Raw genomic sequence first — 15,099 nt, forward strand, 5'->3', positions numbered from 1 at the left:
ACTCTCTGAAATTCAGAAAGTAGTGAGAAGTGGCATCATGCACTTTTGGGAGAGCTGCCCATAGTTTTGAATTTGGTTCCACAAAGCTGGTCCCTGGTGCACTGAGGCCCTGCTGTGAGCAAAGGGCAAAAGGAACTGAGTGGGGCTGACCGTGAGGGAGAGGGGCCAACCTGCTGGCTTGGGTCTGGCTTTGCTTCTTTTTCGCAGAGATATCCTAGGGGCAAAAGCTTTTGAGCCCCTCATCTGAATAGATTGTATGGCACTTTTCCTATGGCTTCTTTAGCCTAATATCAAGGTAAACTGTCTTAAAAGAAGGAAAATGTACTTGGACCATATTTGGGCCTTTGAACATAATGCTTATGTTCTAGGGATGGAAGAAAAGAGTCATTAAGAAATAAGACTACCAGGAGTTCCCATCGTGGCTCAGTGGTTAAAGAATCCGACTAGGAACCATGAGGTTGTGGGTTCGATCCCTGGCCTTGCTCAGTGGGTTAAGGATCCAGTGTTGCTGTGAGCTGTGGTATAGGCTGCAGACATGGCTCGGATCTGGTGTTGTTGTGGCTGTGGTATAGGCTGGCGGCTACAGCTCTGATGAGACCCCCAGCCTGGGAACCTCCATATGCCATGGGTGCGGCCCTAGAAAAGACAAAAAAAGACAAAAAAGAAAAGGAATAAGACTACCAAGAAAATGTTTAGTGCCTACTTCAGGAACACATACCCCAGGAAATGCTGCACAAATAAAAGCCATGAAGAGAAAGCCCTGAACTTTGCAGGATGCTTTGATCCAGTGGCACTGACCTTGGGCTGTGTCCTCAGAATGATTGCTACCGGCTGAACATTCTTATGTGCATCAAATATTTTATGCAATACATACAAATGCCTTCTATATGCATGTATTAGCTTAAAATGTGGATACTTCTGCTATGTGTTTTCAAAAGATTATATTAAATGGTATTAAATTCAGGATCGCACTTTCATTTTGTTACATGCTTTCTCACCTAAGAGATCCTGAACCTATAACTGCTATCCTACAGCTTTGTCACACAATTCTGATGTTAAAATATGATCCTCATACAGTATCTGTAATTAAACATCTTTGTGATGATGTCTTCATATTTTTCTCTAACAATGAGATAACCTCCGTTTTTTCCTCATTTCCTGGGCTCTGAAAGAGATGTCTTTTTCTGTTGATGGTTCTTCTCTCAGTATCCTTTTCCTGGCACAGCCACCCCTATACCTTGTGACCGTGGCATGCTTGAGAATTAGGATAGGGCAATTTCCTGGGGAAAGAGAAACTGACGGAAGACCAAGGCTTGGACTTCCAGATTTTTTTTCTAGCCAAGCAACAAGGAAGAGGGAGAAAGATACTAGAAGATATGTCATGAAATAGAAGAAAAGGGGTGTGTGTGTGTGTGTGTGTGTGTGTGTGTGTGTGTGTGTGTGTATGACATCCTCTAAACAGTACAACGCATTACCAAAATCAACACATCAGACGTCAATTTTACCTTCCGTGTTTTGTGCGGATTTCTCATTCTGGATGACTTCTTGATGTCCACTTCTGTGGTATTTACACATCCAGGCTAGACATGGAAAACAGAGAGACAAAGAACTCTTTGGGTATGAAGGTTTTGATCAGTGTGCTCCGTCTCTAGAACCTTAGCTTCTGCTAAGGCAGAAATTCCCTGGCATTTGGTGGAACCGGCTCAAATCCCAGAGTCATTTTTTCTACAATGATTCATGAAATCCAGTAACCTGGAGAATTTGTTTCCCGTAGACAGACTGTGCAATGGAGTTAACGTTTACAATGAACAAAATGAGGAAAGTAACTGGTAGTCAAAGTACCAGGCTTGCTTCTCAGAAATTCCCCTCTTGTTCCCTTCTCTCAGGAAGGTGAACCACCTTAAAACAGGATGGGTTGGAGGAAAATTGTGGACCCCTGCTCCTTGCTTCCCGACAACCCAAAGAGTATCATTTTGCCAGATGTGTTATTCTGTTGCACAGAAACAAAGAGCTGTAAAGCTTCTTCTAGTTTGGAGAAGGAGCAAGGAGGAGGGAGGGAGGAAGAAAAGAGAAAAAGAAAGAAAGAGGGAGGACAGAGGAAGCGGGGGAGACACGATGGACCAGGAAACAGAGGAAAAGGGATTACAAAGTACTTGGGATCTTAAATCTCAGAGCTCACTCACCCTTCAGAAGTGATGGGAAGTTAGCAGTTACATGACTCTGTTTCCTTTACTTTATTATTTTTATTTATTTGCTTTTGTCTTTTTGAGGGCTGCCCTTGCGGTATAAGGAGTTCCCAGGCTAGGGGTCTCATCGGAGCTGTAGCCCCCGGCCTACACCACAGCCACAGCAACGCCAGATCCTTAACCCGCTGGGCAAGGCCAGGAATCGAACTCGAAACCTCATGGTTCCTAGTCGGATTCGTTAACTACTGAGCCACGACGGGAACTCCTGTTTCCTTTACTTTAAAGTTTTGGTACAGATGTAGGGGGGGATGTAGGGGTCTCTGGTACTAGTAAAAAGTATTACATGTACATTTCTGCTCACTTTCTCTATCTCCCCCCAAGCCAAAGACGGAAAGATAATGAAAACATCATCAGATATTCTTGAAAGTGACTCCAGAGAAACAATGAATGTGGAAAAATGCTTTCGAGGATGTGTTGGGGTGGGGAGGGGAAGGGCGCTGATGTGATTCCAGAGATAAGCTGTTCTCTGCAAGCACTGGCAGGCAACGGGGATTAGCTCTTTGTATAATGATAATATAGGACGTCTTCCTTAAAGAACTCCTCCTGATGGCACAGCCATGGGGACAAAATTCCACCATGACGTCGGAAGGGATAAAGAAGTGATGAACGCATTCTTGAATTTTCTCCGTGTAACTTACATGTGAAATATACATACTACCCATCCACTGCACTATAAACATTAAATAAACTGTAAATTTGGTTTGTGTGTCTATTTAGGAATAGAAATAGCTGGTTTAGCACCGTGGTCTGCTTGGCAGTGGAGGAGGAAGAGGGCCCTCCCGGGTGGCACTTCTGCTAATTGACACTGAGCAATTCACTTAAACTTTACCAGCATCAGACTGATCAATAGCTGATGTTCTGATTTAATTTCCTGTGGCCTCTCTAGGCATAAGTATATTTTTTCTTTTCTTTTCTCTCTTAGGGCCACAGGTGTGGCATATGGAAGTTCCCCTCAAGCCACGTCTGCGACCTACACCACACTCACAGCAACGCTGGATCCTCAACCCACTGAGTGAGGCCAGGGATGGAACCCGCATCCTCATGGATACTAGGTGGGTTCATTTCTGCTGAGCCACAATGGGAACTCCTAGGCATAAGCATATTTTAACCCCTACCAAGCATCCATCCCCGGCCCCCCGTCTTCTGCCAGTGATTTTAGTATGCAGTCATGATTCACAACCATTGTTCTAGAAGTAACAAAGATAATATTTTAAACACATTAAAGCAGCCTCGCAAACATGCACCCCTAAGTCTGAGTCCACGGGGGAAGGGTAGGCACGGAACGATGTATCAGGAGCTAAGCCTGGCAAGGGAGATTGTAGAAGATTCTCTTCTATGTGTGAAGGAGTGGGCTGAATGAGGATACAGTATACAGGAAAGGGACAGTGTGTCCTCTGTGACTGGGAGAAAAAGAGAAATAAAGGTAAGACACAGTGCTCAACAGGTGTCTTCGTTTTCCTCCCATGGAGGAGGACCACACGGGGAATGAAAGGAGTGATAGAAACGCCCGGACAAGCACCTGACCCCCTCATATGAAACAGGAATCCTTATGACCAGAGCTGGCAAGAGAGATGAACCTGAAGAGGGTTTCTCAAGGTTTGTCTGCAGCAGCCAAGAGAGCTGGAATTTGTTGCAGGCCTCAGCAGTAAGGGACACAGAAGTTCTGAGAAGATTAACAGGTGGATGGGAGCCTGAGGTCGAGATGAAAGGCCAAGGTGAGCAGGGATTTTGTGATGGGAGCAAATGTCTGCACACAAACTCCCGCAGTGTGTGTCCCAAGATGAGCTGGACAATTTCTGTCCAAGGCAGAAATCAGCAGGAAACCAGAAGAAGCCCTGCAGAGGCTCGGCCCTGATCACATAAACACAAAACCTTTATACGTCAAACTCTCATCGAAAACAGCCTTGCAGGACAGCAGAGAAAGGTGGAAAAGAATTGAAAGTGAGATCAATTGCCTAATAGTGACTGAGCCACCTAGCAGATTATATTTATTTATTGTTGCTTTTTAGGACCACACCTGGAAGTTTGCAGGCTAGGAGGCCAATCTGACCTGCAGCTGTCTGCCTACGCCACAGCCACAGCAACACGGGATCTGAGCCACATCTGTGACCTACACTACAGCTTATGGCAACAATGGTTCCTTAATCCACTGAGTGAGGTCAGGGATCGAACCCGTGTCCTCATGGACACTAGTCAGGTTCATTACCGCTGAGCCACAATGGAAACTCCCCAGAAAATATATTTTCCTTACATATTATGAGAAGCCTGAACTTGAAAGCTTCCTCTGCAGCTGAAATTCTAAATCAATCTTACTTCCTATCAAGTCATACCAAATGGGTATTGACAATTGTCCCAGAAACTATGTCAACCACTGCAGGTATGAAATGGAAAGATTTTTTTTTTCCTCTTGTAAGAACACATCTGACTGCAGTCTCAAAGAGAATTAGAATTTTCATTTTCAAAGTTAAAACATTATGGCCTTTTAAATTTAATTAATGAACCATTAGCTGACATCTAAAATTCAATTTGAACCAATGCTTAACAGCATTAATGAGCAAATTAATAAGAAGGTATTGATCCTAAAAATAAACATTATTAAGGGCTGAACCCCGAGGTAATGTCGCATAGCTTCGCTCCCACTGCAGGCTAATAAATCTGCCAGTTCCAAATTTGTCCTTATGGCAAAATAGTTAAAATAATAAACCAAACCTGGGACCATGTCTTGGTGGCTCCCCAGCTTCCTTTCATTTCTTAAGAGTCCCTTTGGACAGCTAATGCTAACAGTCTTCTGGTATCTAAGCTAAATTAGGGATTCCCGAAGATTAAAAAAGCTTAGATGCCCCAAGTTGTCTAGTATATTTCTGAATAATTAAGGTCATCACCTAGTGTTGACACTTGCAAAATAGCTACTTTTAGAAATGGGGCACTGTGGTGAATGAAATATGGCAATACCTTTTTTTTGAGTTTTTAAAATAATTTTAGAAAAATTTAGTTCTGTTATCTAATTGTCAGATCTAGTGACAAATGGTAAGATACAGAAAAGAAGGTCTGACCTTACCTCAGGGTCTCTTAATATAATAAGGATGCCAGACAGATGAAGCATCACAATGTGGGAGCATGAGGACAGGACAGAAGTTGGCAGAGCACATGGCACAACAGCGGGACCCCCGAGGACTCCATTCTTGTGTGCCTTCTGTCAGTTCTCACCAACATGGCAAAGAAATATTTTAAAAAACTTTGCCTTTCAGCAATTTGGATCCCAATAAGACCATTTTCATTTATTAAAAAAATTTTATTTATAAAAATAAACAATTTGGATTTATAAACAGTAACATTTTTATTTACAAAAAATAACTAATAAGTCCTTGGTTATTTTTAAAAGGAGTTCTTCTTTTGGAAGCCTATGTATTATATACCATTAGATGCCACCATCTAATATATAATGTTAGAATATAGCCTAGTATATAATATATACCATTAGATGCCACCAGATCCACTTGATACGCCATTCATAAATTGTCTTCTGCACTGCAAAACATATCTTCCCAATAAGATTAAATAAACCATGACGAAGTATGCACTCAATATAAATGTTCAAAAGTACTATTTTACAGATATGATATGAAGTACAAGTATGGCTAGATTTAAGGAATAATAAAACGGTATTTACATTTTACCATAAAGTGTTATTTGCATACTTAACATAAAGTGCTATTTATTGCGTAGAAAATAATCACACATTATTTCTAGCAATTCACAGGTGAATTTATTTTCAACAAAATTAAGCTGTGTTGCAACACTAGTACAACACCATCTATTAAAAGCAGAATTTATTTATTTATTTTTTTCTAGACTGCACCTGCACCCCAGGCTAGGGGTCCAATCGAAGCTACAGCTGCCGGCCTGCACCACAGCCACAGCAACGAAGAGCCTGAGCCACGTCTGCGACCTACACCGCAGCTCAGGGCAATGCTGGATCCTTAACCCACTGAGCGAGGCCAGGGATAGAACCTGAAACCTCGTGGTTCCTAGCTGGAGTCGTTAACCACTGAGGCATGACGGGAACTCGTAACCTCAGGATATTTCTTATAAAAGATCTCATTCCAGCTTTCCTTTCTGTTCTTGGGCACTTGTCCGTCGATGTAGCGTCTGACCCTCGGCACAGCCACGCAGACCCATCCACTAACTAAATGCTGCACACAAACTCAGAGAAGTTGTTTGAGGCAATTACCCTGAAGTTTCCTTCCATTCACCCTCCTCTATAACACCTACTCCTTTGGTTCCTACTCAATCTTATTTGCTGGCTACAGATCCTTCATTAAGTAATCCTGCTTCAGCATATGCTATGAATGAACTTCTCACATCCAGAGCAAGAGAAAGGCTGCTGTTGCTGAGGGGAGGGACAGCCCGGAGTTACCGAAAGCGGTTAGGTTAGGTAGAAATTGCAGAAGATGGTAAAACCTTTGGTTTAATTCCAAACATAAGTGGAAGTCCTTAGAGGGTCTTAAAAAACGGAAGTGCCTCTGTATCATTTAGATTTTTAAAACCTCACTCAAGCTTTACGCCCTTCTCAAAAAATGGACCTTAAAGTAAAATGCTAAACTATAAAACTCCTAGAAAATAACATAGGAGAAAATCTAGGTTTTGGTGCTAAAATGGCAAAAACACAATTTAAGAAAGAGTTGATAAGCTGAACTTAAAAACTGCTCTGTGAAAGACACTTCCCAGCGAATAAGAAGATAAGCCACAGATTGGGGAAAATATTTGCAAAAGATTATTTGATAAAGGAATGTTATATAACATATACAGAGAACTCCTAAACGTCAAGATAAGAAAATGAACAACCCGATTAAAGAATGGGTAAAAGAGAAGCTCACTGATGAAGAAAGACAGATGGCAAATAAGCACATGGAAAGATGCTTCCCAGTATATATCATTAGGAAACTGCAAATTAAAATAACAACAAGATATTGTTAAACACCCATCAGAAAGATCAAAATCCAAAACACTGGCGACACGAGATGCTGAAGAGAACATGGACCAACAGGAACACTCACTTATTGCTGCCAAGATGGTAAACGGTAGAGCCACTTTGTAAGGTAGTTCGATGGTTTCTTACAAACGAAATATATTCGTACCAAATGATCTAGCAATTGTGCCCCTTGGTATTTATCCAAAAGAGTTGAAAAGCTGGCTCCTCACAAAAACCTACACATAGGGAGTTCCCATCGTGGCTCAGAAGGTTAAGAACGTGACTAGTATCCATGAGGATTCGGGTTCGATCCCTGGCTTCACTCAGTGGGTTAAGGATCTGGCATTGCAGTGAGCTCTGGTGTAGGTTGCTGACATAGCTCAGATCCCTGTTGTTGTGGCTGTTGGGTAAGCTGGCAGCTGAAGCTCTGATGCACCCCTTAGCCTGGGAATTTCCATATGCCACAGTGCGGCCCTAAAATGCAAGCAGAAAACAAACACCTGCACGTGGGTGCTTTACTGAAGATGTCCTTCAGTAGGTGAATGGATAAACTGCGGTACAAATAGTCAGTGGGATATTATTTGGCACTAAAAAGAAAGGAGCTATTAAACTCGAAAGGACAGGAGGATCCTGAAATGCCAAACTGAAAAGTCTGCATCCTGTATGAGTCCACTTACTTTCTGGAAGAGGCGTAACTATGGAGACAGTAAAAGACCCAGGGTTGGGGGAGGAAGGGAGGAGCAGGTGGGGGGGGCAGTAAGACTGCCCTGTATGACACTGTAAGGCAATGACATTAACAGTGTTCAGACCCACAGAGTGTCTAACACCCAGAGTGAACCCAGCGTCAACTCTGGATTCTGGTGACAAGGGCCTGTCAGCGTAGGTTCATCCATCACAACAAATGAACGACTCTGGTGGAGGAGGCTGTGTGTTCTCGGGGAGAGTACATGGGACTACCTGTACTCTCTGCTCAGTGTTGCTGTGAACATAAAACTGCCCTAAGAGAGAAAGTCTATTAAAAAAAAAAACCCAACTCCCTTGGGAACTGTGACTACTTTGGGATGGGTTATCAGGATGGCGTCAGGGCAAAGGTGAAGCGAGGGCACCCGGGAAGGGTCCTTGCAGCAACTTCGGCAGGAGATGACGGTGAAGGCATCTGACATCCACACTGACAATGGTGGGACGTGTTGGCTTTGGGATTTGAGCTAATAAACCTTGCCGATGGGTTGGATCAGGGAGCAGAGGAGACGAGAATAGACGACGCGCTCTTCTTGGCAACTGGGTTGCCATCTGCTGAGATGAGGACGCCTGGGGGAGAAATACAGTAAATGAGGAGAGGCGTCAGGGATTTATATGGTTTTAAGTGACTGGATTGGATTTACACGGTTTCAAGTGATTCACTGAACGCTCCCACTGGAACGTGGCTTGTTCACGCAGCTGCATTGAGATTTCTGACGTGACCACTTCCAGCGTGAACGTTTGTACCAGAGCCCGTCTCTGCCTCCTTCCGCCTTTGCCTTTGGCATCTTCACATCATCACTGGCGATGCGGGCACAAGGCTGAGTGTGTGCGATTACCGATTACCATCTGGTGGTCGACGGCAGAGAGGCTGGGAGAGAAGTTTCCCGTTAGGCAGCCTCGGCTGTCTTCCTGAATTATTACTCACGTTCTCGTCACATGCTCTGGCCGAAATCAGACCGCTTCCATGTAATATCTAGGAACTGTCGGTCCGTCCTTCAGCGAGACTCCTCCTTTACCCACTAGCAGTTGTCATATAGGCACAGCCTGCCGCAGTCCTCAACCAGCTGCCAGGAGGTGTCTCATGAGTAAGTTTGCCTATGTCTGCTCTGTGATCACTGGCATTACTCATGTTTCAGGTTTGGCTTTCACATGCTGAAAATATTCCCCGCTGGAATTGCTTAGAAATAAAAAAATAAAAAAATCACTGAGTAGAGGCTGAGTTGTTATGTTTTACCTTGAATGAAACATGAGCTCCTTGAGGCAGAGGCAAAAGCCTGAGGCGGACGGACGTGCAGGGACCCTTTGGTTTTGCTGCATCGGGTCTGCCAGCCACAGGAGGGACTGAGGTCCAGCACTTTCTCTGACTTTTTTCTTAGAAACATCTAATTGCAGTTTGGGGACATGAAGAGAGTTTCAAATGGGGGATAAAAAAAGATCCCTCTTGGAGTTCCCATTGTGGCGCAGCAGAAACGAATCTGACTAGGAACCATGAGGTTGAGGGTTCAATCCTTGGCCTCGCTCAGCAGATTGAAGATCTGAAGTTGCTATGGGCTGCAGTGTAGGTTGCGGACATGGCTCGGATCCTTCGCTGCTATGGCTGTGGTGTCAACTGGGAGCTGTAGTTTCGATATGACCTCTATCTGGGGAACTTCCATAAGCCACAGGTGTGGCCCCAAAAAGCAAACACAAACAAACAACCCCCCCCAAAACATCAGTAATGTGGCATTTTGGTTTACATTGTGTTGTTTCTCTGGGATCTCTTTCAGGATGGGTGAGTAGCAACACAGAATTCTGGGATTCCTGGTTCTTTGGCTTAAAATCATCAAATGCCTTAAAATTTTTGACTTTAACTCTTAAGGCATTTATTAAATGTTAAGGATGAAGGAATGAAACCTAGACTATCCTTCTGATGGCAACAGAAGCTTCTACAGAACAAAAATTAAGAGCCCAAAATAGAAAAATGAATCCGTTACTGAATTAGTGAATATGTTTAATTTTGGACACAAGGCTATTGTTAGCACTGGTGATTTAATCGTGTGCTGTAAGAGGCAGAGAACCAGATAAAATTCTGTTAGTATAAAAAACTCACAGTAAGTTCTCAAGGCTTTTACCGTAATTGTTAGAATAGATAACTAGGAGACAACTGGACAATGACAAGTTCATAAAAGCACACATTGGAATACTTGATGAACCGTCTATATTGAATGTTATAGTGCCATGAATTATGACAGTGGCCTTGCATTCCAGAGGGCGTGGGTGGCTCCAGAATCTCTGCCCAGCAATGGAGCGTCCACCCTCCCGTACAGGCCAAGCACAGAGAGAAAGGCTGCATGTTAAGGAGGCCTTGGTTAGCAAGACCTCTGTACCAAAGCAGGGAGATTTCAGAAACACACTTCATTGCATTAAAACTTGATTTCCAAAGGTAGGGAAAGCTAAGTACTTTGCTCGGTTGTGTCAGAAAAGCGGGTTTCATATAAAGTTATTTTCCAGATTACATATATATCACTAAGTACCAAAAGTTTTACTTTTATCTTCAGGGAAGATTTTCTAAAATAATTCCCATCTACCCCTGCATTCTTCCACAAATGCATCCAACGCAGCGTGACCTTTTCTGGTTGATTCCAGGTCATCACTGGAACAGCATTTACTTTGCTGTCCTTAAAAAAGAATGCCCACGAGGCATGATGGCTGATTCTGAATGGCTTTTTTTTTTCTTCTTTGAGGTTTTATGTCATTTTTAGAGCGTCTCTGCCTTCTCCCTATCAGTCATCACTTTTGCTGCCTCTCAACGTCCTCGCCTCCAGCAACATCCTAGCCTCAATTTCTTACTTGGATTTCTGACCAGGGACAGGAAACCAGACAAATACCAGTTTAATAGACAGCCTCACATTGTAGCAAATGACACAATTAAAGCACATGAGTTAAACTGTGTGTTTTAAGAAATCTTAATCAAAGTTAAGACGTGGGTGGAGTCTACTTTTTGGCTGTGTTTTGGACAGAGTTACATTTTTGGAAATGCAGTAAGTACAACAACAGTGACAAATGAAATGTTGACAAGTTCTCATGACATCTTTTGGAAAACTTAGGACATAAATACTATACACATTGATTAAGTGGATTAGCTTAGGTGACATCAAACTTGAGGTCTTTTTGTGTGTGTGTGTGCTTTCCAGCGCCTCACCTACAGCACATGGAAGTTCCCAAGCTAAGGGTCAAATCAGAGCTTCAGCTGCCAGCCTACACCACAGCCACAAGAAGGACAGCTCACAGCAACACCAGATCCTTAACCCCTTGAGCGAGGCCAGGGATCGAACCTGCATCCTCATGGATACGAGTCAGGTTTGTAACCTGCTGAGCCACAACAGGAACTCCCCAAACTTGGAGTTCTAAGAGAGGGAATGACATAAAGAACAGGAGCTGAAAATTCATTCTGTGCTGAGAGGGACCGGGCAGCACCCTAAGGCAGCAGCTACCCCAAATCCTGAAAGGGGATAATTGGCAGGGGGTTCTGCACCCAGTCTTTTGTGGGAAAAGCCTTCCAGACACAGTTCAGTTTCCCAAGAAGGGCAAACAGCATCCAAACCAGAACTCGATTTCTCTCACCTCCAACCTGTTCCTTTTCAGCTCTCCTCTCAGGGTGTGCCACCACCACAGAAGCCGCAAGAGACCCCAGCCATGGCCCAGGCGGTATCGCTGACTCCTCTCTTTGCCTCACTTCCTATGGTTGATTCATCAACAGAGCTCGTGAACTTTATCTCCAAACACATCCTGAGTCTGTCTGCTTCTCTCCATCTTCACTGGTTCCACCCTGGTCCGAGCTGCACTGTCTCTCCTGGACTTTGGGAGAGTGTGTTTACTCTATGCTCAGCTGCTCTCTACGCAGCAGCCAGAATCACCGTTTAAAACAAAGGCCACAGCATCACCGTCCTCTTCTGACCGCTGTGTACTTCTCCTCACCCTTGGGAGACAAGGCAAACCCGGCGCTGTGTCCTCAAGGGGCTGGGAAGCAGCCTCCGCTGCCTTGGCAGCCCCACTCGCCCTGGCTGTGTCCTCGAGCCCATCTCATGGGTGTGGCCCAGACAGCAGCTGTGGCAACGCTGGATCCTCAGCCCACCATGCCACCGATCCCGCTGCACTCCAGAGATGCCACCGATCCTGCTGCATCACAGCAGGAACTCTGCTTGTGTATATTTGTTTGTTTCCTCTGTATTTCTCCATGGAAAGTAAGCTGCTCAGATATAGAGACATTGCCTGTCTTGTTTAATATCTTATATTAGAGACTGAAATTTCCTGATACCTGGTAGAAGTTTAACGAATGTTTACTGATTGAATAAATGAGTGAATGAGAGAAAAAATAAACTTACATAATTTTTTTTTCTGAGCACTACTCGTGTTTAAAATTCAAAATGGGGGAGTTCCCGTTGTGGCTCAGTAGAAACAGACTCGACTAGTACCCATGAGGATGTGGGTTCGATCCCTGGCCTTGCTCAGGGGGTTGAGGATCCCGCGTTGACATGAGCTGTGGTGTAGGTCGCAGACACAGCTTGGATCCCATGTTGCTGTGGCTGTGGTGTAGGCTGGGGGCTGATTCAGCTTCTAGCCCGGGAACTTCCCTACACAGTAGGAGCAGTCCCCAAAGCAAAAAAAAAAAAAAAAAAAAAAAAAAAAAAAAAAAACAAACAAAAAAAAAACAAAATGGGTTTTATTTACTGTTTTTCTGGTGTGTGTGTGTATATGTGTGTGTGCACACTTAAGAGCAAAGTATCTAGGCCGTGGGTCATGATGGTTGAGAAAAAGGACGTGGAACTCACCTTCTACCATGAACATATTAAAATTCTGTCTAGGTGTGGAATAATGATCACTGAAACCTACTGGGAGACTGGCAGAAAGACTACTGTAGGGCCCAGGCTGTAAGAAAGACCCACATGAAATCAGGTGGGAAGGGAAGAGAGTTCACGTGTGGGCCTGTGGGCCTGGGAGGGACCCAGGGCAAAGGAAGAACACATGAGTGAAGAGCTTCCCTGAGAGTGAGTGTTGAGTCCCGGACCGGGTGCTGCAGTCCTGGGGGCTGACACAGGGAGGATGAGCCCCCTCACCTGGGCATAGGCCACTGGAGAAGGCCGTGGGCAGCCTGCACTCTGCCTGTGCTGAGCATGTGCCTGCTCCCGGCTGAGGCAGGTGGAAAGGGTGGCTTGAGGACGCTCCAGGAGCTGTGAGTTCCCTGCCACCACCATGGCCTGCGTCCCAGGCTAAACCAAGCAAACGCTCCACTCTGGAGTGAGAGCAGCTGTGACAGGGCCAGAGTTCGACCATGGGACTCGGAGATGTCTCAGATCCAGGGTGGGGCCTGAGTGTGGCTGTGGTGGCCATGGATGGTGCTTACTCAGGCAGCTTATCCAGAGGGCCCTGAAAGCAGGACTGCCACAGCCACGCCCTAAAACACACACCTGCGCAGTCCCAGCTACACAGCGATGCAGCACCACTGTAACACAGGGGTGGTGGAAGCTGGGGACAGTGATCAGATGTGAGGGACAACGGAGACTCAAATGCAGCAAGGGCTGCCACTGCTGGCTTATCAAACCTCCGTCTGTGACTGTGCCTCATCACGAGCTGAGAGCTCACACGAGTCCCTCTTGCTCCAGAACGGCTCCTCTCTGGGGCGAGGGTGCAGGTGCCGGGAGAGGGGAAAGCACGCACGTAAAGGTAACAGAGGCAACTTGGACCCGACACCTGGGACTTCTGCTCCATCAATGTGCCATCCAACATCCACCCTAACAGGGCAGTGAGGGCCACTGAGAAGAGGGAAAGCCTTCCTCACCCGTGGTTCAGGCCATAGCTCCTCCATCTCCAGCCCCACCTCCGACCCAGGTGATAGCTGCTGACATGCAGCAGAGAACACATCTGACTCCATGTTGGATCCATTCCTTTAGCTCCAAGCTTCGTCCTCTATTGCTTCTGCTTAGTTATGCTGGCTCTGACCTTTCTCTTGTAAATCCATGAAAGAATGTTGCATACAGCCTGAAATATATGTAAAAGCTCTGCCTCCCAGGTTTGACTGTTAAAGCTGTAACACTCTTCATTCACAGAGAGGTTAAAAAGTTGCAAAACGGAAAATAACATTTGTCTACTGGAGGTTTATAGGGACATGATAACCAGACCTTGTAGACAACTGCAAGAAAAAGGGATTATCACATTCCCTCTGGGGTCTGGCCATGACCAAGAAGTCTGCAACACTCAGTCACACCCCCTTTGGTATAAAAAAATCCCACTTTGGTGAGATGGTTCTTTGGGTCACTAGTTTGCCATCTTCTTGCTCTGCTGGCTTTCCAAATAAAGTTGCTATTCTTTGTCCCAACAATTCATCCCTCAATTTATTGGCCTGTCATGCAGTGAGCAGTATGAACTTGGACTTGGTAACAGGCACACCCTGAGAAGGAGATGACTTCTGTTCCCATTAAATCCAGCACGAGGCACCTGTAGGCTCCACAGGGATACTCCGACATAAGGACACCCCTCTAAGATTACACGAGGTGACTGGTTCTCCTAAGTTCATAGAGAGAGAGAAGTTAAACAAAATGAGAAGATAGAGGAGCCTACCTTAATTGAAAGAGCAAGAGAAAAGCCCAGAAAAAAATGAAACAGAAAGTTTGCCAGATAATGAATTCAAAGTAGCAATCATAAGAATGCTAGTTGAATTAAGGGGAAAAAATAGCTGAACACAAAGAGGATTTTAATGCAGTAACTTCAAAAGTACCAACGTTCACATTAGAGGGAACCCAGAAGGAGAAAAGAAAGAGATACAGGCTCAAAAATGTATTTGATGAAATTATGGCTAAAACTTCTGTAATCTGAAGAAGGAAACCGATATTCAGTAACAGGAGGCACAGAGGGTCCCAAACAAGATGACAACAAATGGACTCACTCCCAAACATAGAATTAAAGTGGGAAGAGTTAAACAGAGAAGGCTAAGACAAGCGAGAGAAAAACAGAGTCATTTACAAAGGAACCCCCATAAGATTATCAGCTGATTTTTCAGCAGAAACTTTGCAGGCCAGAAGGGAGTGGCATGATATATCACAAGTGCTGAAAGGAAAACCTGGCAGTCTAGGCTATTCCACCCAGAGAGATTTCCAGTAGAAA

At 44.7% G+C, this 15,099-nt stretch overlaps 1 protein-coding gene across 7 annotated transcripts in view; it reads right to left on the minus strand.

The window, feature by feature from the left end:
* The window catches only part of RGS7 (regulator of G protein signaling 7), a 371,486-nt gene that overhangs the window by 37,513 nt on the left and 318,874 nt on the right, over positions 1-15,099 (minus strand). For all 7 annotated transcript variants that reach the window (XM_021064377.1, XM_021064375.1, XM_021064373.1 and 4 more), the window contains one exon: positions 1,506-1,580. In XM_021064377.1, coding sequence (XP_020920036.1) covers positions 1,506-1,580 — 75 coding nt within the window. The remainder of the gene's footprint in view (positions 1-1,505; positions 1,581-15,099) is intronic.

This window comes from Sus scrofa, chromosome 10 (genome assembly GCF_000003025.6).
Source record: "Sus scrofa isolate TJ Tabasco breed Duroc chromosome 10, Sscrofa11.1, whole genome shotgun sequence".
NCBI classification, from domain to species: domain Eukaryota; kingdom Metazoa; phylum Chordata; class Mammalia; order Artiodactyla; family Suidae; genus Sus; species Sus scrofa.